This window comes from Eubalaena glacialis, chromosome 6, assembly GCF_028564815.1.
Source record: "Eubalaena glacialis isolate mEubGla1 chromosome 6, mEubGla1.1.hap2.+ XY, whole genome shotgun sequence".
In the NCBI taxonomy this organism is placed as follows: domain Eukaryota; kingdom Metazoa; phylum Chordata; class Mammalia; order Artiodactyla; family Balaenidae; genus Eubalaena; species Eubalaena glacialis.
In genome coordinates, this window is record NC_083721.1 from 119752860 (window position 1) to 119779044 (window position 26185).

General features: G+C 39.4%; 1 protein-coding gene across 4 annotated transcripts in view; it reads left to right on the forward strand.

Annotated features, from left to right (window-relative positions):
• The first annotated feature begins 14358 nt into the window (after positions 1 to 14358).
• The window catches only part of LOC133094078 (ceruloplasmin), a 69495-nt gene continuing 57668 nt past the window's right edge, over positions 14359 to 26185 (forward strand). For 3 of the 4 annotated variants that reach the window (XM_061194580.1, XM_061194579.1, XM_061194581.1), the window contains exons 1-4: positions 14360 to 14533; positions 22909 to 23156; positions 24999 to 25211; positions 25578 to 25751. In XM_061194580.1, the coding sequence (XP_061050563.1) occupies positions 14388 to 14533; positions 22909 to 23156; positions 24999 to 25211; positions 25578 to 25751 (781 nt within the window). In that variant the 5' untranslated portion in view covers positions 14360 to 14387. Of the gene's footprint in view, positions 14534 to 22908; positions 23157 to 24998; positions 25212 to 25577; positions 25752 to 26185 lie in introns of all 4 variants that reach the window. The other variant, XM_061194582.1, reaches the window with a different exon arrangement.

A 26185-nucleotide genomic window follows, 5' to 3' on the forward strand; every position in this document is an offset into this window, starting at 1 on the left:
AAAAAAGAAAACCAAACAAACCAAAAAAACTTGTGACATGTCACTTTACTTGGGCTACTAAACAGTTAACTGGGGCGTATAGTAATTATTTATAACAAGCTACAAAGTTATACCCTGGGGTTCTGAGGTGAAAACCTTCTGACAGGCACAGCTAAGAGGAAGGGGTGTTTGGTCTGGTGTAGATTCCTCTCTTCTCTTTCCCAAAATACTTTAAGTCAGCTGAGCCTCTCCTGGTGGCTCCTCCACCTTCTTGTCTCATCCCAGTCTATGCTGAGGGCAGAAATTCTCAACTGCAACATTATTCTAAGTTCACTTTTAAGTATCAACTCTGCAATCACTGTAAGGAGGTTTGCAGTGTTCACTCTGCCCACGACTGGTTGCTTATTAGCCCCCAGTGACCTCTCCCTCTTATTGACAGAGTCCTGAGGCTCACAGCCCTCTCCCCACTTCCTGCCACAGAGCAGCTACATGCCTTTTAATGGGAAGGTCAACTGCCTCAAAACAGGACAGAAATATGACTTCATGACTCTTCCTGTATTACACCATAAAATCTTTACTTGCACTGGTCAGGGAGGTAACTGTTTAACCATTTCATTTCACCACAAATATGAGTGTTATAAATATATATTCTGGAGCCCTCAGCTCAGTAACTATCTGAGCATTTGTGGGGGGGGCTAGAATTTTCTGGAAAATGTGACTTCGGGGATTGTTGTTGTGCTCTGATCACTGTGCTTCCATCCCACAGGGCTGAGTTTGAGCATGGAGTAGAAAATGAGTAAGAAGAAAATGCCTGGAGGGATTCCTGGTGGTGCAGTGGTTAAGAATCTGCCTGCCAATGCAGGGGACACGGGTTCGAGCCCTGGTCTGGGAAGATCCCACATGCTGGGGAGCAACTAAGCCCATGCACCACAACTACTGAGCCTGCACTCTAGAGCCTGCTAGCCACAACTACTGAAGCCCGTGCACCTAGAACCCATGCTCCGCAAGAGAAGCCACCGGGATGAGAAGCCTGCACACCACAAAGAAGAGTAGCCCCTGCTCGCTGCAGCTAGAGAAAGCCCATGCGCAGCAACAAAGACCCAACACAGCCAAAAATAAAAATAAATAAAATAAATAAATTTAAAAAAACAAAAAAGAAAATGCCTGGAAACTTGCTGACTCTTGGATGACAGAGGGAATGAAAAGTGTCCACATGACTCAGAAGTTACCTTGAGACCAAAAAATGAGGCAGACGGCTCCATATAATCAATGGATCCATTTATTACAGGATAATTTACTTGCTGAATAGGATTAGGTGGACAAGGATCCAGAAGCATTCGCAGCAGCTGCTCTCTGCACCGCCGAGGGGCCATTGGGACAATTTTATAGTTAACCTAGGGTATGGGGGTAGATGCTTGGAAACAGGAAGTACATTCCTAAGTCAAGATTTATGAATTAGTAACTAGTTTCATGGTTTACCAGGAATATGTCAGTGAAGGTCTTCATTACTGGAGGCTAACACAGCACAGAGGCCACCTGGACCTAACGGTCATTAACCAATATCTATTTACTACCAAGCCCTTGATGACAGAGAAGTGATTTCCCATGTACTACAGTCCTGGGTAGGGTCAGTGGAAGGACAGGAGGAACTGGATGAGCCCAAGATGGCATCAGTTATGACAACAGCCGTACACTCTTCCCCCAACAACTTTATGGCCCCACAATCTTATCCGTCATTCTTCCCCATAGAACCTAGGACAAGACATCCAGGGTGGCTTGCACTCCAAACCCATAGCAACAATATGAGCAGCAGCAAGAACAAAGGATTCCTACTAAACATAAAAGGATACTAAGAACTACGCTTCCCCATTGCCTAGGAGAGAAGTAAGTCAGAGGTAAAAGCATCAGCAAAGGAAACCATTTGATTACTGACTGTTTTCACGCAGGACAGTAAGTCAGTTATGTTGGATTCCTATGAAGACATCTATGTACAACATTCCTGTCCCATTAAGGCACAAGTTCTGGTAGCCTTCTAGAAGCCCCAGGTTAAGCTGTGCAGGTTTCTGGCACAGAACATGGGGCCCCAGTCTGAGGTCTGCTGAGGTCCAAAGCCACAGCAGCCCTCACAACTTTCCATTGCACAGCCTTGGGGCCAGTTGTCCCTCCCAACAGCTTTGAGAAAAATGCAGATGCCTAGACCCCTGCCTGATAAACTCTGACAGACACCAAAGTTTGAAAGTCGTTGTTTTAGTTTCACTCCGATTAAAGAAAATACAGCTGTCAAAATGACTGCATTCTCTTTTCAGTAAAGGATAGGACTGGTTCAAGATGGCGGAGTAGAACTATGTGCACTCACTCCCTCTTGCGAGAGCACCAGAATCACAACTAACTGCTGAACAATCATTGACAGGAAGACACTGGAACTCACCAAAAAAGATACCCCACATCCAAAGACAAAGGAGAAGACGCAATGAGACAGTAGGAGGGGCGCAATCACAATAAAATCAAATCCCATAACCGCTGTCTTCAGGTGGGTGACTCACAACCTGGAGGAAAATTATACCACAGAAGACCACCCATTGGAGTGAAGATTCTGAGCCCCCCATCAGGCTTCCCAACCTGGGGGTCCAATAACAGGAGGAGGAATTCCCAGAGAATCAGACTTTGAATACTAGTGGGATTTGATTGCAGGACTTCGACAGGACTGGGGAAAACAGAGACTCCACTCTTGGAGGGCACACACAAAGTAGTGTGCATATCAGGACCCAGGAGGAAGGAGCAGTGACCCCATAGGAGACTGAACCAGACCTACCTGCTAGTGTTGGAGGGTCTCCTGCAGAGGCGGGGGGTGGCTGTGTCTCACCGTGAGGACAAGGACACTGGCAACAAAAGTTCTGGGAAGTATTCTTTGGCGTGAGCCCTCCCAGAGTCTGCCAATAGCCCCACCAAAGAGCCTGTAGGTTTCAGTGCTGGGTCGCCTCAGGCCAAACAACCAACAGGGAAGGAACTCAGCCCCACCCATCAGTAGACAAGCAGATTAAAGTTTTACTGGGCTCTGCAGACCAGATCAACACCCAGCTCTACAAACCACAAGTCCCTTCCATCAGGAAGCTTGCACAAGCCTCTTAGATAGCCTCATCCACAAGAGGGCAGACAGCAGAAGCAAGAACTCAACGCTGCAGCCTGTGGAACAAAAACCACATTCACAGAAAGATAGACAAAATGAAAAGGCAGAGGACTATGTACCAGATGAAGGAACAAGATAAAACCCCAGAAAAACAACTAAATGAAGTGGAGATAGGCAACCTTCCAGAAAAAGAATTCAGAATAATGGTAGTGAAGATGATCCAGGACCTCGAAAAAAGAATGGAGGCAAAGATCAAGAATATACAAGAAATGTTTAACAAACACCTAGAAGAATTAAAGGACAAACACCTAGAAGAATTAAAGAACAAACAAACAGAGATGAACAATACAATAACTGAAATGAAAAATACACTAGAAGGAATCAATAGCAGAATAACTGAGGCAAAAGAACGGATAAGTGACCTGGAAGACAGAATGGTGGAATTCACTGCTGTGGAACAGAATAAAGAAAAAAGAATGAAAGGAAATGAAGACAGTCTAAGAGACCTCTGGGACAACATTAAACACAACAACATTCGCATTATAGGGGTCCTGGAAGGAGAAGAGAGAGAGAAAGGACCCAAGAAAATATTTGAAGAGATTATAGTCGAAAACTTCACTAACATGGGAAAGGAAATAGCCACTCAAGTCCAGGAAACGCAGAGAATCCCAGGCAGGATAAACCCAAGGAGAAACACGCTGAGACACATAGTAATCAAATTGGAAAAAATTAAAGACAAAGAAAAATTATTGAAAGCAACAAGGGAAAAATGACAAATAACATATAAGGGAACTCCCATAAGGTTAACAACTGATTTCTCAGCAGAAACTCTACAAACCAGAAGGGAGTGGAATGATATATTTAAAGTGATGAAAGGGAAGAACCTACAACCAAGATTACTCTACCTGGCAAGGATCTCATTCAGATTCGATGGAGAAATCAAAAAAAAAGCTTTAAAGACAAGCAAAAGCTAAGAGAATTCAGCACCACCAAACCAGCTCTACAACAAATGCAAAAGCAACTTCTCTAAGTGGGAAACACAAGACAAGAAAAGGACCTACAAAAACAAACCCAAAACAATTAAGAAAATGGTAATCAGAACATACATATCGATAATTACCTTAAATGTGAATGGATTAAATGCTCCAACCAAAAGACACAGGCTTGCTGAATGGATACAAAAACAAGACCCATATATATGCTGTCTACAAGATACCCACTTCAGACCAAGGGATACATACAGACTGAAAGTGAGGGGATGGAAAAAGATATTCCATGCAAATGGAAATCAAAAGAAAGCTGGAGTAGCAATAATCATATCAGATAAAATAGACTTTAAAATAAAGAATGTTACAAGAGACAAGGAAGGACACAGCATAATGATCAAAGGATTAATCCAAGAGGAAGAAATAACAATTATAAATATATATGCACCCAACATAGGAGCACCTCAGCACATAAGGCAAATGCTAACAGTTATAAAAGAGTAAATTGACAGTAACACAATAATAGTGGGGGACTTTAACACCTCACTTACACCAATGGACAGATCATCCAGACAGAAAATTAATAAGGAAACACAAGGCTTAAATGACACAATAGACCAGATAGATTTAATTGATATTTATAGGACATTCCATCCAAGAACAGCAGATTACACTTTCTTCTCAAGTGCACACGGAACATTCTCCAGGATAGATCACATCTTGGGTCACAAATCAAGCCTCAGTAAATTTAAGAAAATTGAAATCATATCAAGCATCATTTCTGACCACAACACTATGAGATTAGAAATGAATTACAGGGAAAAAAATGTAAAAAACACAAACACATGGAAGCTAAACAATACGTTACTAAATAACCAAGAGATCACTGAAGAAATCAAAGAGGAAATCACAAAATACATAGAGACAAATGACAATGAAAACACAATGATCCAAAACCTACTGGATGCAGCAAAAGCGTTCTAAGAGGGAAGTTTATAGCTATACAAGCCTACCTCAAGAAACAAGAAAAATCTCCAATAAACAATCTAACCTACACCTAAAGGAACTATAGAAAGAGGAAAAAACAAAACCCAAAGTTAGTAGAAGGAAAGAAATCATAAAGATCAGAGCAGAAATAAATGAAATAGAAACAGAGAAAACAATAGCACAGATCAATAAAACTAAAAGCTGGTTCTTTAAGAAGATAAACAAAATTGATAAACCTTTAGCCAGACTCATCAAGAAAACGAGGGAGAGGACTCAAATCAATAAAAGTAGAAATGAAAAAGGGCAAGTTACAATGGACACCACAGAAACACAAAGCATCATAGAGACTACTACAAGCAACTTTATGCCAATAAAATGGACAACCTGGAAGAAATGGACAAATTCTTAGAAAGGTATAACCTTACAAGACTGAACCAGGAAGAAATAGAAAATATGAACAGACCAGTCAAAAGTAATGAAATTGAAACTGTGATTAAAAATCTTCCAACAAACAAAAGTTCAGGACCAGATGGCTTCACAGATGAATTCTATCAAACATGTAGAGAAGAGCTAACACCCATCCTTCTCAAACTCTTCCGAAAAATTGCAGAGGAAGGAACACCCCCAAACTCATACTACGAGGCCACCATCACCCTGACACCAAAACCAGACAAAGATGTCACAAAAAAAGAAAACTACAGGTCAATATCACTGATGAACATAGATGCAAAAGTCCTCAACAAAATACTAGCACACAGAATCCAACAACATATTAAAAGGATCACACACCATGATCAAGTGGGATTTTTCCCAGGGATGCAAGGATTCTTCAATATATGCAAACCAATCAATGTGATACACCATATTAACAAACTGAAGAAGAAAAACCATATGATCATCTCAATAGATGCAGAAAAAGTTTTGACAAAATTCAACACCCATTTATGATAAAAACTCTCCAGAAAGTGGGCATACCTCAACATAATAAAGCCCATATATGACAAACCCACAGCAAACATCATTCTCAATGGTGAAAACTAAAAGCATTTCTGCTAAGATTAGGAACAAGACAAGGATGTCCACTCTTGCCATTATTATTCAACAGGGTTTTGGAAGTCCTAGCCACAGCAATCAGAGAAGAAAAAGAAATAAAAGGAATACAAATCAGAAAAGAAGTAAAACTGTCACTGTTTGCAGATGACATGATACTATACATGGAAAATCCTAAAGATGCCACCAGAAAGTCTCTAGAGCTAATCAATGAATTTGGTAAAGTTGCAGGATACAAAATTAATGCACAGAAATCTCTTGCATTCCTATACACTAACAATGAAAGATCAGAAACTTAATTAAGGAAACAATCCCATTCACCATTGCAAAAAAAGAATAAAATACCTAGGAATAAGCCTAGCTAAGGAGGTAAAAGAACTGTACTCAGAAAACTATGACACTGATGAAAGAATTCAAAGATGACACAAACAGATGGAGAGATATACCATGTTCTTGGATTGGAAGAATCAATAGTGTGAAAATGATTATACTACTCAAAGCAATCTACAGATTCAATTCAATCCCTATCAAATTACCAATGGCATTTTTTATAGAACTAGAACAAAAAAACTTAAAATCTGTATGGAGACACAAAAGACCCCAAATATCCAAAGCAATTTTGAGGGAAAAAAACGGAGCTGGAAGAATCAGACTCCCTGACTTCAGACTATACTACAAAGCTACAGCAATCAAGACAATATGGTACTGGCACAAAAACAGAAATATAGATCAATGGAACAGGATACAAAGCCCAGAGATAAATCCACACACCTATGATCAACTAATCTATGAGGCAAGGATATACAATGGAGAAAAGACAGTCTCTTCAATAAGTGGTGCTGGGAAAACTGGACAGCTACATGTTAAAGAATGAAATTAGAACCCTCCCTAACACCATACACAAAAATAAACTCAAAATGGATTAGAGACCTAAATGTAAGACCGGACACTAGAAAACTCTTAGAGGAAAACATAGGAAGAACACTCTTTGACATAAATCACAGCAAGATCTTTTTTGACCCACCTCCTAGAGAAATGGAAATAAAAACAAAAATAAACAAATGGTACCTAATGAAACTTAAAAGCTTTTGCACAGCAAAGGAAACTATAAACAAGATGAAAAGACAACCCTCAGAATGGGAGAAAATATTTGCAAATGAATCAATGGACAAAATATATAAACAGCTCATGCAGCTCAATATTAAAAAACAAACAATCCAATCAACAAATGGGCAGAAGACCTAAATAGACATTTCTCCAAAGAAGACATACAGATGGCCAAGAGGCACATGAAGAGCTGCTCACCGTCATTAATTATTAGAGAAATGCAAATCTAGACTACAATGAGGTATCACCTCACACCGGTTAGAATGGCATCATCAGAAAATCTACAAACAACAGATGCTGGAGAGGGTGTGGAGAAAAGGGAACCCTCTCACACTGTTGGTGGGAATGTAAATTGATGCAGCCACTATGGAGAACAATATGGAGTTTCCTTAAAAAAACCAAACATAGAATTACCATATAACCCAGCAATCCCACTACTGGGCATATACGCAGAGAAAACCATAATTCAAAAAGACACATGGACCCCAATGTTCATTGCAGCACTATTTACAATAGCCGGGTCACAGAAGCAACCTAAATGCCCATTGACAGACGAATGGATAAAGAAGAAGTGGTACATATATACAATGGAATATTACTCAACCATACAAAGGAACAAAATTGGGTCATTTGTAGAGACCTGGATGGACCTAGAGACTGTCATACAGAGTAAAGTAAGTCAGAAAGAGAAAAACAAATATCATATGTTAACACATATATGTGGAATCTAGAGAAATGGTACAGACAAACCAGTTCACAAGCCAGAAATAGAGAACAGATGTAGAGAACAAACATATGGACACCAAGCAGGGAAAGATGGGCCAGGGGTGGTGGTGGTGGTGGTGGAATGAATTGGGAGATTGGGATTGACATACATACACTAATATGTGTAAAATAGATAACTAATAAGAACCTGCTGTATAAAATAAAATAAAATAAAATTCAAAAAAAAAAAAGGCACAAGTTTCTCCTTGAGCAGCTCTCAACATATCTAAAGCCATCGGTTTTGCAGCACCACTTTTTCATGCGAGTTATTTCCTCATTTAATAGAGAGATGCTCTGGTGGGAGTCATTCAAAGCTGACCTGGGAAACTGCTAATGCCTAGATTTCTAGTTTAGCACTTACATCTATGTATTGGAGAAGGAAAATAGATGTCAGCCATTCCCACCATGACATATATGATTGGCCCACCACTTGGACTTAATAGTGGGAAGGTTATGGGGAATTTCCAGTAAGGAGGGATATTGTGCTAATGCTTTGGGAGAGGTGATCTGGGTCTGTGTGGGGTCCATTCCCATATAAAAGACTGGATTTAAAGTAATACCCAGGGTCCCCCAGAGGATTAGGATACCAAGCGACCTGGGAGGGAGGGACTAATTTAAATGCCAATGAATTACAGTAACACCAGGTGGGAGGTCCTGCAGCAGCCAGAAAAATGAGAACTTCAACTCCCATAAACCTAAAACCACCCTTTTGTCCTTAATCCATCCAGACAGGGAAGTCTGTGCACTGATACTGATGCGTAGGTCAGTGGTTAGCCCCTCAATTTGTTGTAAGGCTAGGTAAACTGATAACAATTGTTTCTCTGTAAGACCATATCATTTATCTCCCCCTTTTCATAATTGAGACCAAAATCCTAGCAGAACACATTTCCCATTCTGTGGCTGCCACAGTCACCATCCAAACCCTTCTGGATACATATTTACATCCAATTCACAATTTGCATCTGACATCAACACCCCCAGTCCTTGAACTTGTTTGACAACCAACTTGACCTTTTTAAAAGTTTCTTGTTGTGAGATATTCCAGTCCTCGACTGTTCCCTTTTTCACTGAAGCATATAGGGGTCTTAATATTTGGGCAAGGCGGGGAATAAAAGACCACGGGTACCCTAGCAGACCTATAAAGGCTTGTCGTTCTTTTACACTGCAGGGCACGGGACGTGCCTGTACAGTAAGTCCCCTACATACAAACAAGTTCCGTTCTGAGAGTGCGTTAGTAAGTCCAATTTTGTTCGTAAGTCCAACAAAGTTAGCCTCGGTACCCAATGAACACAATCAGCTATAAAGTACTGTACTGTAATAGGTTTATAATACTTTTCACACAAATAATACATTAAAAACAAACGCAAAAATAAAGAAAACATTTTTAATCTCACAGTACAGTACCTTGAAAAGTACAGTAGTACAGTACAACAGCTGGCATACAGGGGCTGTCACTGTTTGCAGATGACATGATACTATACATCAAGTGAACAGGCAAGAAGAGTTACTGACTGGAGGAGGGAGACGAGGTGGGATGTGGTAGAGTTGAAGGATCATCAGCAATAGGAGAGGGAGGGCAAGCTGCAATTTCATTCACACCTGACATTGATGGCACAGATTCTGGTTCCTTGCTGGAACCAGATGCACGTTCACATCTCTGAAAGTTCGCAACTTGAAGGTTCGTATGTAGGGGACTTACTGTATTTTATCAATAACAGCCTCAGGCATGACTTTAGTCTTACCAGACCACATAACTCCCAAGAACTTTATTGACTGTCCTGGTCCTTGCACCTTGTCAGCATTTACCTCCCATTCCCTTGCTTTTGAATGTCCCTGAAGAGATGCAGCAGCTTGGAAAAGAGAGAGCAAGTCTTCACAGGTTAACATGATATCATCAAGGTAATGACAGAGAACCAAAGAGGGAGGGAGACCCCATTTCTCCAAGTCCCGGGCCACCATCCCATGACATAGAGCAGGGCTGTGCAGATAACCTTGGAGTAAGACAGTAAAAGTCCATTACCTCCCTTCCCACATGAAGGCTAACTGGTCCTGGTACCCCTTAACTAAGGGTATGCTGAAAAAGACATTAGATAAATATAAAACCCAGTGGTTTGTCTTGAGAGAAAAGGAGATTGTATCCAAGAGTTGGGCTATGTTTGGAACTGCTGCATAGATACAGGGTGTTACCTTGTCTAATTCTCTATAGTCTACTGTCATAAGCCAGGTGCTGCTTGGTTTTTTTCACCAGCAACATAGGGCTATAGAACAGGCTTTGTGCTGGTCTTATAACCCCTACTTTCTCTAATCCCATGATGGTAGCCTTTATTCCTTCCTGTCCCCCTGGTAGACGATATTGTTTTATTGCCACCATTCTCCCAGGGATGGGCAACTTTACAGGGTCCCATTTAGCATGACCCACAATTACAGGCTTGATCGCAGATTCTTAAGCAGAACTTGCTGGTGGTGGTTGTGAGGTCCAGGTCCTGTAGGACATCCGCATCCAAAATATATCCAGGTATGGGTGAAATATAAACCAGAAAAACACGGGGAGTTAATCTTTCAATTTGTACATAAAAGCTCACATGTTTCACCTGCACCGTTTGGCCTCCATATCCATCAATGGGTCATATTTCCTCTTGGAACTTGGATGGATTCCCATAGATCAGGGTGCACTGGGCACCGGTATCTACTAAAGCCAGAGAAGTCATTTTATTGGTGCAGGACCAATAAATAGTTCAACATTGGGTCTCTGGTCACCCTTTATGACCATACCAAGGAGCAACCCTGGTATCTAGCCCTGATCCCTAGAACTGGGGGTATCCACCCCTTATCTTCATCTTTCCACAGTGGTAGAGTGTGGGCTTTTGCCCCTTCCTCTTGCTGTCAGGCGAGTAAACTGGTTTTCTTTGGGTAATGCTTTCTATAAGGTTAAAAGGACCAAATTAGGTTGTTTATTTATATTCTCTTTAGGGGTCCTGGTTAATACAAGTTCTTGCCATAATTGCTGTGGGAAATTCTAGTTGGGTCCCTTTAATTTCCTCACTATTTGTGTTTTTTTTTTTTCTCTTTGGTGTTATCTACCCATCTATTTCCCCTGTGTCAGATCTTTTCAGTCTCACTTAAATCAGCTGTCATGGCCACAATCATCTGAATGGGTTGACTAACAATTGGGCCCAAAACTGAAACTAAGGTCCCTAACCAAGGTCACTAACCAAGCTCCTGGAGTAGTCTTCTGAATACGATCCTTCATACCTGCTGTAAATAACTCCTTATCAGGTCCTCAGAAATTAGGGGTATTGATCGCATGCTTCATTCCTAATTCTCGCGCTATTTCTTGTAACTCTTCTATAGATGCCATCCTAGGTGTAGGGACGGCACATCTCACTCAAGTTGGCTAGGCGCCCTCGGCCACATAAAAACGTTGCCAGAGGCCAGGCTGCACTATAACTAAGGCCATTTTAGACATTTCTGACCCATTTAACATGATGCCATCTCCCCCAGTATTCCGTAAATGGGGCATCCAGGCTGCTACTCCTTCCCTACTCTTCTGGTTAAACCTGCCGGTTAATTCTATTAACTCAGCGGAGGAATATTCTGGCACTGTTGTTTTGGGGCTTGTAGGGATCTCCTCTCAATTATCTCCTGGCTCCCTAGTGGCCTGTGTTTTAGTTTGGATCGGAGGTTGTGCTTCCTTTTCCTCCTCTTTAATTACGTCTTCATCTTCTGACAACTCATTATCCCAAGGATCACACCTCTTGGAGTCCCAGTTCTGCTGTGAAATAACAGTCCTCACCTTTGAGTGGGGCAGCCTACCACCCTGCATTTTAGCTATCTTACATGCCGTCACTACAATATGCTCTTCCTGTTGTATTTTCTTTGACATGAGGTCACAAGTGGCAGAACATGCCCTCTGGACATCCCTCTCTAACAACAAAATCTCTTTAGTCTTCTCTAGTTTCCTGCTGAGCTGTAATTCCTTTTCTGTGCTAATCCTTAGAGCATATAACGAAGGCCATGCAACAGCTGAGATAGCTTGCTCACTTTTTTTTTCCCACTTTCACTTTCCTGCTGCTTCAGTCAATATATCTAGGAAGCCCTTTGGCATTTTCCAGGCATCCTGTACTCACACAGTGGCCCAAAGCGTCCCACAAACCTAGCCAGGTCACCCCACATGGAAGAGGCTGGCCAGCCTGGGATTTCCCCCACCACAGAGGGCTTTCCCCCAGCATGACCCCTTTACCCATTCCTGTGTCATTTTCTGTCTCCTGGCTGGCTCACCAATTGTTGGAGGATGGAGGGGACGGAAAGTGCCCACGAACTGAGAAGGTATCTTGACACCAGAAATCGAGGCAGGCAGCTCCATACAATCAATGGATTCATTTATTATAGAGTAAATTCCTCACAGGGTAGGATTGGCAGACAAGGATCCAGAAACATTCACAGCTGCTCTCCACACCACCCAGGGGCCAATGGGACAATTTTATAGTTAACCTAGGGTATGGGGGTAGTTGCTTGGAAACAGGAGGCACATTTCTAAGTCAAGATTTATGAATGGGTAACTAGTCTCATGGGCACTGGCAATATATCAGTGAAGGTATTCAGGGCATAGAGGCCACCTGGATCTAAAGATCATTAAAAAATATCTATTAACTACAAAGCCCTCGATGATAGATAAGTGATTTCCTGCATAGTACAGCCCTGGGTAGGGTCAGTGGAAGAACAGGAACTGTGCAGTCCCAAGATGGCATCATTTACACCATCAGCCATACACTGGCTCATAAAGGGGCTTCATGCCAATTAAAAAGTGCCCCCTCAAAAAAAAAGTGCCCCCTCTATGAGAATAAACTACCAAAAGATGTTCTCTCTGTGTGGACCATTTGGAAAAAAGGAACCTTTCTAGGCACCAATTTTTAAAAGGAACAGCATCTTGCAAGACACAGAGTTTGGCCAGTGGAGTCTGGGCAAGATTTTAGTCCCACTCAGGTTCTCTCAGTGGGCATGAGGGCACAATTGTTTAAGGTGTCTCAAGAAGGAGGTCTTGGGACATCCTGGGCATTGTGACCCAATTTTCTGTATCAAGATAATTAGTTAAGATTATTGTTAGCTGGTGAAAGGAGACTCTCCACTATGTTACCTAACATGGGTCATTTCAGTTAATTTGGACAATAGCCCTCTGAGGCTGAGATTTTAAAGGTGAGGAAACTGAGGCTGGGGTCAAGTATGTATCTTGCCTGGGGTCACATGGTGTCATCAGATTTTGATCTTCATCCTGCTGTTTTCCTTAGCGTTCAGTCTCCTTCTCTGATTTATGTTTCTCTGTAGCACTTGTTGCTAATAATAAATATTTCACTCTTCATTTGTATATAGTTGGTCTCTCCCCAGTAGAATGTAAGTTGATGAGGGTAGAGATTATGTCTGTTTTATTCACTGCTCTATCCCCACAGTGCTTAGAACAGTGTTTGGCACACAGAGGGCTCATTCAGTAATACTTATTAAATGAATGAATCGTTCAAACATTGGGGTGCTTTCTCCTATACCAATCCATTTCTATAAACACCTTTTGGCAAATACTTACGTAATGCATTGAGGTATTCTAGAGAAAAAGATTACATCAGCACAAAATGTGCACTGTTATCATCAGGATCTTCTTCAACTAAAAAATAAAAAGTCTTTTACCCCCAAATTCATGTCCACATCAAAGAGAGAAACCCCAGGTTAATAAACTAGAGCTCTTTCTCTTTACTAAAATCAACTTTTACCTTTGAAGACAGGTTTATTTATGTCTCATTTCTTCGATAATTAACACAGAATCATCAACCCCTGTTATTCTCTGCTAGTTATTTGCATATAGCAGTACACAATAATCTGATAAACTTTCTATGCAGATGTGTTTGGAGCTTACAAAATAAATAAAGCCTTCAAAATAAATTCTTACTTGAGGGTACTTAAATCTGGCATGCTAAATATCATGTTTTGTAGCTTAAAGTTGTAACTAGGTATTGTTAGGCTTTTCGAAAGGAAAGAGGGCATTGTATTGTAGCATATTGTTGGAAGAACAAAAGGAGCATTTAGACATGATCTTTGCCCTCCTGGAATTTACACAATGAATGGTAGAAGCACAGAGTTATACACACTCCAGCGCCTCCAACAATAACTATTGACTTTTTATTTGCAATCAGAGAATCCTGGCAATGGACAACTAAGTTTTCCCTGGGCTTACGAGAACTGACTGAAGTGGAAAATGTTATTTGCTTTAACGAAATAATTTTGTCTTGTGCAACAAAAAATTCTGTCAGTCAAGCAAATAAAGGGAGAAAGGCTTATTTATAAAGTTGCCTGCTTCTGATTTCATTCCATTGCTTCTCAGGCTCCAAGAGGAAAAAAAAATGAAGATTTCCTTGCTCTGTATTTTTCTAATTTTATGTAGTACCTCAGCCTGGGCGAAAGATAAACATTATTACATTGGAATTATTGAAACAACTTGGGACTATGCTTCTGACCATGGGGAAAAGAAACTTATTTCAGTTGACACGTAAGTCACTATTTTTTCTTGATTATAGACCAAATTTATAAATTATTGATTAAAAAAAATAAAGCCAATAAGATGAAATATTTCTTTAATTTGTATATACAAAAACTGCAAAATATGGACTTGAAACATTAGACACTTTAATAAATCTCTAATTCCTGGGATTTTGTTTGTTTTTTGAGAGGCTGCCTTACTCCTTTCCACTTGGTCCTGAGGAACAGTGTGGGTTTCTTATTACCCCCTCTGGTTCTTATCACATCTCCCACCAGGGTTCAGTCTTTTTGTCTGTTTATGCAGAAGTTCTTTCATCTAAAGAATGACTGTATAAAATTTTATATTTCCTATACCGTTCACTGATTACTAGTGGTAAAAATAAAAGGTTTTTTAATCCTTCAAAGAGTCATTTATAGAAATCAAATACAATTTTAATATGACTTTGCCTAATACTTGTTGGGTGACTCTGGACTGTTAATTACATTCATCTTTCTCAGACTCAGCATCCTAATCTGTAAAATGAAGGTAATGAGAATACTTCAGGGGGTTGTTTAAAGAATGGGTGCATGTAGAGCTCTTCGCACAGTCCTTGGCACATAATACATGTGCAAAAAAATGTGAGATAGTTATTATAATGCCTCCTCAAAAAGCTCTATGTAACTTAAAGGTTTTCTTGTTTCAGTTGAAAGGTCCCTTATTTCCAGCAACATCCACCACATGAAAAACCAGGGGTATAGTTTTCCTTGAAGTTTTTTGTGATGGAAGTTTATCTATACAGAGGTCATCACTTTTAATAATGTTAGTTAAACACTTAACACCAAATTGAAATTTGTTATTCAAAACCAATATTCACAGCATTTAAAGATGTATTTTAGTGGTGAAAATGTATTTTAAAGATGATAAATGTATCTTAATAGTGATACCTAAAAATGTATGTTAATGGTGACAAATGAACCCAATGACCATTAACTGCTGAGATTGTATCTTTAAAAATTGGCTATAAAGTATGCCAAATTTCATAACATTGACTCTGTTGATGGATATACACTATTCTCATTAATTTTATGTACATTTGAAATTTTTCAAAACTGATAATACCTAATTGTTAAGTTATTAATTCAGTAATATGCAGTGAGGAAAGTTTCTGACCTAAAGTAACTAATTGTAAATAAAACTAGTATATCTTGCAATTATTTTTTTTAAGCCTGGTTTTGAGCTACTGTTCTCTTCTTAGGGACATGACATATTTTTATGGCTTCATAAGGACCATTATTTTGTGTGCATTCAGCATTTTCCCTAATTAAACATAATATAAATTATGCATTTTTTAATAGGGAAACTAGACACATTTTTTAAAAGGTCAGACATATTAGGGGAAAAAAAGTACTGCCCTACTCCACGCCCTCACCCACCATCCTTCTGCCATTATTCATGGTAAAAAATCGAATCAGTTTTATTGGGCATCAACTAAGTACAAGACATTGTCCCAAGCACGCTTTAATAAAGTCTTCTCTAATTCTAGAAATTTAGAAGAGAAGAAGGCTTTGTTAAGAATTTTTTTGCAGGGAGGGAAGAGAATTCCTTTATTTTTAAATACTCTAAGGATTTTCCTGGCAGATCAGTGGTTAAGATTGGAAGCCCTCCCACTTCCAATGCAGGGGGCGTGGGTTCGATCCCTGGTTGGGGAACTAAGATCCCACATGCCGCACAGCACGATCAAAAAAAAAAAAAAAAGATTAAATACTCTAGTGTCCTGTGTGTGCTGGAGAGGTTATACAGCATTGGCTTGATCATCTCCTTTTGCTTCAACAACGGCCTAGAATTGTGCAAACTCTAGATGACAATGCTCACTCTGTCTGTGAAATTTTTAATACATCTGAACAGCGAATATTGAATAGGCCTTTAGCAATTTTGCCAGTACTATGCTAACCTTTTCGTATAGATGAGTTTAGGTAGCAACTTTTTGCTTCCTCTTTGTCTCAGATTTGCAAAATGTCCAGCTGCTTAATCCATTCAGCTTTCTATAACAAAATACACCAGACTGGGTAGCTTATCAACAACAGAAATTAATTTCTCACAGTTCGAGAGGTTGGGAAGTCCAAGGTTCCAACATGGTCATCTCTCTTCCGAGATCATAGCCTTTTTACTGTGTCCTCACTTGGTGGAAGGGACTAAGGATCTCTTTGGAGCCTCTTTTATAAGGCATTTACCCTGTTCATGAGAGCTCCACTCTCATGACCTACGCACATCCAAAGGCCTCACCTCCTAATACAATCACATTAGGGATTAGAATTTCAACATATGAATCGATGGGGGTTGGACATAAATATGGCAAAGACTGATGTGATAACACCAGGCATGATTACTGACACTCGTTGTGTGAAGGCTAAAAAGGAGTAGAGATAAATAGGCTGAGAAACAGGTTGAAAGAGTGCAAGATAGTTGTTAGGCAGAGAATTAGGTTTAAGCTGATGTTGACCTTGAAGGTCTGGAACAATGAAGACGAAAGTATGTATTGAGAGGGCAGAAACTCCATCTGTTTCATGCACCAGTGATCACTAGTACCTAGAGCATAGGAGACACTAAATAAATATTTTTGACTAAATGAAAGTGAATGAATAAAAGTATATAGGAAGCTAGACAAAATTATAGGCTGTGTTGTAAAAATTTTCCCTTGCTCCTAGTATGGACAGATTCACACCATGAAATAAATCAGAAGATACAACGAAATAAGAAAAGCCAGTTTATGGAGTTGTACGTGGGTTAGTGGAACTGAAAATACTGGCAGATATAAAAGAGAAAATGTATGGATTTCTTTTAACTAGGAAAATAGAGTTTACTTTTTTTTATTATATCAGTAATATTTATTTCTAATGGGGTGAGGTAGAAAGAAATTTCCTTATGCTCAGCACTGCCATTTACTTAGGTCCATGTCTTATCTGTCATTTCAACAAATCAATAAGTAAAGATCTATAAAATGTAGTTCCTGCTCCTAAGTTATTTGTACTTAAATGAGAATAAAAGACGTACATATGAAAACAATTAACAAATGCAATACTTTGTTCTGGGCCCATGGTAGACACTAATTAAACATGTATCGACTATTGGTTACATAGTAGCAATAAGTAGCAATACTCCTGTTATCTTCAGGTTACTTTTTTTCCTGGTGACCTATAGGATGCTAGAAATAAGTGAAAAAAATCCTTAAACACAAGAAGAGCCATCACAAAACCCTTTTACACTAACTTCATAGGCTCTCGCTCAGGCTTGGTGACTCTTAATTAACATATGGTTCTTACAAACATTGTTACCTAGTTTTCCAGCCCATTGTAGGTTTGAGAAATAAATCAGAAATATTATGGTGAAGATGTCATCATAAGCAGACCCAATGACCAGAAGAAATGACAGCTCAAATTTTACCCAAAGAAATAGAGAACAAACCAAGAACATTCCACACTATGGTATAATCATAAGTATAATTATAATATTGAGCGATCAGGATACCATAAATATTCAATAAATGTTAATGTTTACTATCATTATTAGAAAAGAAGTTGATTTTTTCCCCAGTACACCCTGTTTAAGAAAACAAGGAAGCAAACAAAACATTTTTTTAAAAAAACTTGCACCGAAGGCATTCATTTTACCCCTTCAAAAATGGTCTTAAATTTTTAAATAATTCTTAAAGAGGTATAATTATGAGCTAAAGTTATCTGGAAAATTCACTTATGACGACTCATACTCCAAGGTTGCCAAATAAAAAATAGTAAGCAAAATCTGGTGTGGTGTAAACACTTTATATAGGACAGCCTGTGTGCAGGAGCTAATGAAGTAACTACACCATTTTATACTTTTCAGGCTCTACAATTTATTGTCACAGCTGCTATTTTCCCCAAGAACATATCCAAAAGAGGGCTGACACCTAGGTACCATTTTCATACTGTGCTAGTGAAGCCAGGCTAGTGAGAACCTATAATTCACTTGAGTTTGTGCTATGCATACCCAGGTTGTCTTTGCCTGCCAGTTAATTTTGACTGTTTTCCTTGTGATTCCTGTGTGTAGTAGGCAGAATTTTTTTAATGACCCGCAAAGATATCCTACCCTAAAACTCCAGAACCCGTGAATATGATGAGCTATCACTCCCACGATTTATGTTATATTCAGTGATACAGTTGACTTTAAACTAAGGACATGATCTGGGTGAGTCTAGTCCAAAGCAGAGAATTCTCTAGTAGAAGAAAAGGAAGTCAGAGAGATTCAAAGAGGTTTGATGGGGATTCAACAAACTGTTGCTGACTTGAAGATGGAAGAAGCCGCTGGGAAGGAATATGGGTGGTCTTAAAGAACTGGGAGAGGTCCTCATCTGGTAGCTAGCAAGGAAGCAGGAATTTCAGTCCTACAACCATAATGAACTGAATTCTGCCAATAACCTGAGTGAGATTGGCAGTGGACTTCTCCACAGATCCTCCAGACAAGTACTCAGCCCAGCCAACAGCTTGATGCCAGCTGTGATAACCTGAGCAGAGAACCTAGTCATGCCATGCCAGACTTCTGATCCATGGAACTGTGAAATAATAAATAGGTGCTGTTTTAAGCTGCTTTATGATCATTTGTTACACAGCAAGAGAAAACTAATATACTATGTCTCAATTAATGAAGCTAAGAATCCAGAAACTTTTCATGTGTATTACCCACATTTTAGTAACCATGGCTAAACATAAACCAAGGCCCCCTTGAGTATATTCTGAATTTATGGGAGGGAGTAGCATTATTATTATCTTACTAAGGCAGTGTAAAAAATGTTTTAATTGCCCTACCATTAAAAACTCACTTCTGGGTCTGAATCCACCAGAAATTAGAGGAATTGCTATAGGATTATAGGAATTGGGGGCGCTAAAAAGGAAGGATGTGTTTACTGAGACGGGGACATAGCTATTGTAATGAATAGAAAAGAACATGTTACAGTTGCCAACAGAAAGAACTATGATTGATGTGAATTACTTGTTTGGGTCAAAGAACAACCATAATAGATTTTTTTGACTGGATATCTGACTGGCAAACTTCCTGCAAGCTTCCAGTAACTGACGCTTTGTCCCCAAAGCTGTGCTCTTAAAGTTAAATAGACATTCCCTAATGACAGTTTGATGTTCCTTTGGAGACAGAGCATAAGCAAACAGGCATCCCCCACGCTATCACATGATATGAAATATTTCCCAATTTGGTTAAGATTTAATTTTGTTTCAGAAAAAAAGACAAGATGGGAAACACATTTTGCATATTGCTATGTGTATAAGAGGAATTCCAAATGTTAAAAATACTGGATAGGTTATAATTTCAGATCAATTATTTTTTAAGTAAGTTTTACACCCCTCCCCCAAAAATCTTTGTATACAAAAAAACGAATCCCAAAACTTAGACAATGCTTCTCCTATTTCAGGAAATGATGAATACAGGAGAATTTCAATACAATGAAAGCATTTTGACAAAGTCTGCTTCAGTTTATTGAAATGGGATGTCACATATTCCTTAACGCTTTAGAGGCACAGTTAGGAAATATAAATACACACTATACATGAAGCCTTAAGAATTTGAGGGCTATTTTTAAACTCTGGCTTTATTTAAGATATGGATCCACAGAGCATGGTAGAACACAGATTAGAATCTCTATTTAAATATCATTGGGGCCAATCCCCTAGCAATAAGAGTGTGTACAGACACTGGAGAAATTTTACCCCGAGGCTTAGACGGACCTGTGTGAGACTGAGTTGTCCAGGCTCCTCTGGTGTGACCCAAGAGTAATTCCATCCTTGCACTGTAAGCTTTGCAGCTGCCGCTGCGTGCCTGACTGAACTGCCCTCTTCCTGACCTCCTCTCAGCAGTGTAGACTGGACAAATCTGCCTTTAATCTCAGTGGCCTTCAGTACCTCCGAATTTTGCTGTTGGTAAAACATCTATTTATTAAGAATACTCCTGTCCGTACTAATGCTGCAGTTTCCAGGGAAGAATGTTTTCCCATGTATTTTGATGTCCTCGAAGTCTCTCAGAGCCTTTCTTAATTTTTTTTTTTTTTTTCTGTTTGGTTCTAACAAAATGGAAACTGCAACAAACAATTAGAAAATGAAAACAAATATGAGAAATAAAGGCCTAAGCATGGATTTGCCATCCCGGGTACAAAAAATGTCACTTCTTTATTTTTCTAACTTCCAGCTTGGCCCTTCTCCCACCATGATAGGGGAAGGGAACCCCATCTCATTCATCTTTCAGTGAACAAGTTGAGAATCCTGGGGTTTAAACAATCCAGGATTTTTTTTTTTTTTTTTAATAAATAGGTGCTCTTTTTTTCTTTTAATTAATTAATTAATTAATTTTTTTGGCTGTGTAGGGTCTTCGTTTCTGTGCGAGGGCTTTCTCTAGTTGCGGCAAGCGGGGGCCACTCTTCATCACGGGGCGCGGGCCTCTCACTATTGCAGCCTCTCTTGTTGCGGAGCACAGGCTCCAGGCGCGCAGGCTCAGCAGCTGTGGCTCACGGGCCTAGTCACTCCGCGGCATGCGGGATCCTCCCAGACCAGGGCTCGAACCCGTGTCCCCTGCATTAGCAGGCAGACTCTCAACCACTGCGTCACCAGGGAAGCCCAACAATCCAGGATTTAAAAAATTGGGGTCCCTAGTGTGACAACTATGAGATGCTCATTGTTGAAACCCCCTGGTCAATTCAGAACATGGGGGCTCTACTATCTCCAAAGCCTGTTCCCAATGCCCAAACGCAGCCACCAGGACCACTGCCAAGCGGCCCTGCTCACTGGTCCCAGCACTCAGGCTCAATCTGGTGGCTCCATGCTGCCATGCCAGCAGACGTTTGACCACGACCAGGGTATGGCCTGGAAACAGAACCTGCCACCTTTCTGTCTCATGTTCTCCAGGAATCCCACTGCCTATGGGATTGGGCCGCTTTCCTCCCCTTCCCCTTGCAGCCTCCCCTACTCAGGTTGTCCATGAACGCAGAGCGGCATCAGAACACACAGGGGTATTTGTTAGTAAATGCGGATGCCTGACCCGCACACCAGCAGCACAGAAGCAGAATCAGTGGGCCTGGGGCCTAGGAACTTGTATTTATCAAGGTCCTCAGTAGATTCCTGTGCACATGAAAACTTAAGAAACATTAGGCCAGAGCCCTAGATTTTTAAAAAACCAAGTCTTTAAACTTGGACCTTGCAACAGAGAAAGTCCAGAGCTCCCAGACGAGCCCTGCCTTCATCTTGAAGAGAGAATGGAAAAGTACCCCTCACTCTTTCTGATGAGCTTCCCGCTGAGGAAACAAGACAAAGTTTATTCCTCCTCAGTCAGGTTATCTGGCCTCATATGGGTTGAATGGAAAATGGTAAGGTGTCAAAAGTCACCGAGATCAAAGTAGGCAAAACACACACGCGCGCGCAAACACACACACACGAACAAACACAAACCCCAGACCATCAGCTGGGGTTAGCAGTTTTTATTCTAGTGGAGGAGACCTCGGTTGTGGAAGGGCTTGCCAAAGTCCAGGTTTTAAGTGGGTTCCCCTGAATGGCTAGAAGACATTGCCCACAAATAGATCCCACTGAACTCTCTGGGCTTGCATTAAGGACAACTTAAGAATCAGTTCAAAAGTTTGAATATCAAACTTGCTTTCTTTTCTTTTCTTTTTTTTTCCTGGCTACTATTCAATTTGCTGATATTTTTAGGAAAGTTTTAAGCAACTATTAATCAGCCCCTAACCAGAACATAAACATTCAATGTTCAAGTATTTTTGCTAGCAAGGGATTACAAAACCACAGGGGTAATTCAAATGCAAAGATAATTTTAAGACCCACACACATTGATGAATCAATTCCAACTTTGATTTAGTTTTGCTAAAAGAAATTAAAAAGATGGAATTACTTTAGCATTATTAGTTTTACTTCAGGAAAAAAATATGCACTCACTTTCACATCTCACATATCCAGATTGAATGCTTATAAACTCAGATTTTTCCAGTGGCTGAAAGAGGTACGCCATAAGTGAGAAATGCCTTCATTAACTGCTTTATTTTAATATTCACTTTAATTTTGTATTCTACTCCACAATGCCTCTGTGTTTTACCATGAAAATCTTACAAGAAATACTCCGGTAAGATGCATTACATTTTTATGGCGCATCCACACATGGTGGTCTGCCATATAGCTGATGTGTGACACCTCATATAATTAAAATAACAGGGCTAAGTGCCAGCTCTCCTCTTCATTTTTTGGAGGCATCCCTACAACAACTGGCAAACATTTAACATGATATGGTCATTCATTTCTCTTTCATTATAATGTTATCCCCAGAAGTGATGGCTTCTAATAGAGTTGTCTTCTTTTCCTTTGCAGGGAACATTCCAATATCTATCTTCAAAATGGCCCCAATAGAATTGGAAGAGTCTACAAGAAGGCCCTGTATATTCAGTACACAGATGAAACCTTTAGGACGATTATAGACAAACCTGTCTGGCTGGGGTTTTTAGGCCCTATTATCAAAGCTGAAACTGGAGATACAGTTTATGTACATTTTAAAAACTTTGCCTCTAGGCCTTATACTTTTCATGCACATGGAATGACTTACTATAAGGAGCATGAGGGTAAGTTCAGCTCATATGCTAGCTGGAATTTCCTCTTCCTTTTCAGTAGGAACACTTTTTCACTTCTGAGATTATGGACTTTCCTCCTGGATAAGACCTGTACTATGTTGTTTAGCTCTAAACTATTTTATGAATAAGTATTTTGGTTCATCCTAATAACGCTGTGTTTCTCTGGGTTGTGCTTGTTTTGTGTGAAGTGTGAATGTGATAGAATTTCTGTGTGGACTCATGTAGTGAGAGTCAGTGAGAGCTGGGACTTCCTTCCCAGTGCCCAACGCCTTTCCAGACAAATGGTCAAAATAAGAGAAATGGGCAGTGTGCATTAAAGCCTGGAAAAGACAAAAATCCAGAAGGAAGAAACAGGACTCAAGATGGGGATTGTCTTATCTCTGAAGTTCCTACATGTGAACATACTGTAGCCATTGTCACCTTCCATCCTAACTTTGGGTAAACTCCGTCCCAGCTAAGGCAGCATGAGTAGTCTCATACAGTAGCTAAGTAGTGCAGGTGGCTGGATGGTCCCAGAGTCACATCTGAGACACAGTTAACCAAAAGGTCATTTGAATGTAGGACTTGGAATCCTTAAAGATGGTACAGGAAGAACAAATATTAGATTTGGTGCTTGTGATCTCATTCCTAGTACATCATGATGATGATGATGGTGATGATGATGATGACGGTGATGATGATGATGTTGACGGTGATGATGATGAAGGGAGATGGTGTTTTGTTGTGATTAAGAACAAGAGCTTCAAAATTAATAGACCGATGTTTGAGTGCAGCGTTGCCTTTTATTGACTGAATGACCTTGGACAAGTTAACTTAAATTCTCTGTGCTTCAGTTTTCTCATCTATAAAATAGGGACAATGAGAGTACACAATAATAGCTCAATAAATGTCAGCTATTATCATAGGCAAAAATGCTGAGGCCATGTTCATTGAAATTATAAGGATCAAGTTTGGAAATTAGGATAAAATTAGTTTTAATTAATTATTGGTTTTCTATTTAAAAGAGGTATTGCTTTACAGGGTGAATGTTTTGATCTTCTATATTTTTAAATTTGCTTTTCTAAACCAAACAATTACATTCATAGCATAAAAGCTGACTGCCATCTTATTTATTTTTTACAATTTCATGGTATATTATGGTTTTAATCATTTTTAAGGTATGATCATTGTATTGTGGTTATGTTAGAAGAAAAAAGAGTTTTTTAGAGATACATACTCAATTATTTATGAATGAAATGATATGATGTCAGGGATTTGCTTTAGAATAATTCACTGATGATGACTAATTCACTGTTAAGAGTGGGTGAGGGTATAGATGAAACAAGATTGGCCTTGAGTTGATCATTGTTAAAGCTGGGTTTTTGGGCACATGGAAGTTCATTATATTATTCTCTCAACTTTTGCGTATGTTTGGAAATTTACAAAATTAAACAATCTCATGATTACTTCACAGGCAAAAATCTGATATCATACAAGAAGCTTCAAGTGATAGGAGAAAGTAGCCATTTTGCTCTTACTTCCATACCATAACCCCAGGGCAAAAGTGGTTCTTTAAATTGCAAACCAACAGTCATTATGCTGCTGACATATCTATTACTGCTCCTTGAAGACTCAGTCAAGTATAAAAAATGATAACATTTTCTGTGAAACTTCCAGACCCTGTAGCCATTTGCCTTTTATTCTTCTGTGCTCAAATAGAACACCACTGCGTTCCCAAGGGGATACATACTAGATGTTGAATAAATGTTTGCTGAATGAATTAATAGACCATCTATTTTCTCATTTAAGCTCAAACACATTCAATTTGTAATTTCATTGCATGTTGTTTCCTAGGGGCCATCTACCCTGATAACACCACAGATTTTCAAAAAGCAGATGACAAAGTGCGGCCAGGTGAACAGTGTATGTACATATTGCATGCCAACCCAGAACAAGGTCCTGGTGAGGAAGACAGCAATTGTGTGACCAGGATTTACCATTCCCACATTGATGCTCCAAGAGATATCGCCACAGGACTCATTGGACCCTTAATACACTGTAAAAAAGGTACATTTTTTCATTATTACTCACAATAAATGACCAAAGACAGTAGAGAGGGAGGTTTGTTTTTTAAATATACTTTAAGTCTTATGTGTTATGATTGAGTAGGTAAGGTAGAGAGGCAGTGAGTCAGTCTAGAAAAAAAGGAAAGGAAGAGCAGGGAAGGGTAAGGAGAAAAATGAATACATGGAACAACATTCAGGTTACTGAACGTAAATTCCCTAAATGTTTCCAAGTCTATAAAACAGAAGTGACTGGTTTAGATTTCTGGTTTGTTAGGAAAATAAATTAAAAAAATTTTTAAACTATAAATCACATGCTAAAATTCATGCTAAAAATTAAGTTCTACTGAAATAGTAATTTTCACTTCAGATTCTCTGGATAAAGAAAAAGAAAAAAATATTGATGAAGAATTTGTGGTGATGTTTTCTGTTGTGGATGAAAATCTCAGCTGGTACCTAGAAGACAACATTAAGACCTACTGCTCTGAACCAGAGAAGGTTGACAAAGACAATGAAGACTTCCAGGAGAGTAACAGAATGTATTGTAAGATTACATAAGATCTGTTAACTTTATCTTATTTTTCTCGGTCCATTAATTCTGCTACTCTTATTCCCTCACATGAATAAGTAGTGTGTTTCTAATCTATGCCCTTGGTAACAAAGCATATTGGATGTGCAACTTGATATTCAGCTAAACATGTCCAATCAAAACTCTGAGCCAGGTAAAGCTGGATACATCAAATTGTTTCCAAACCAATAAGGATAAAACATTATCAATTATGGTTAAATGTATATGCATGTTATATTTGTATATTTTTTATTCTCCCAACTCATTCTAAAAATTATTTGAGGCAGCCTAAAATTGTTAAATTATATTGTAAAGTATTGCACTATAATTAAGAAAATAGTTCAAACCACTAGTTCTAAAAGGTATTTCTTTTACATACATATTGTTCTTCAACACCTGCCCCCCCAACC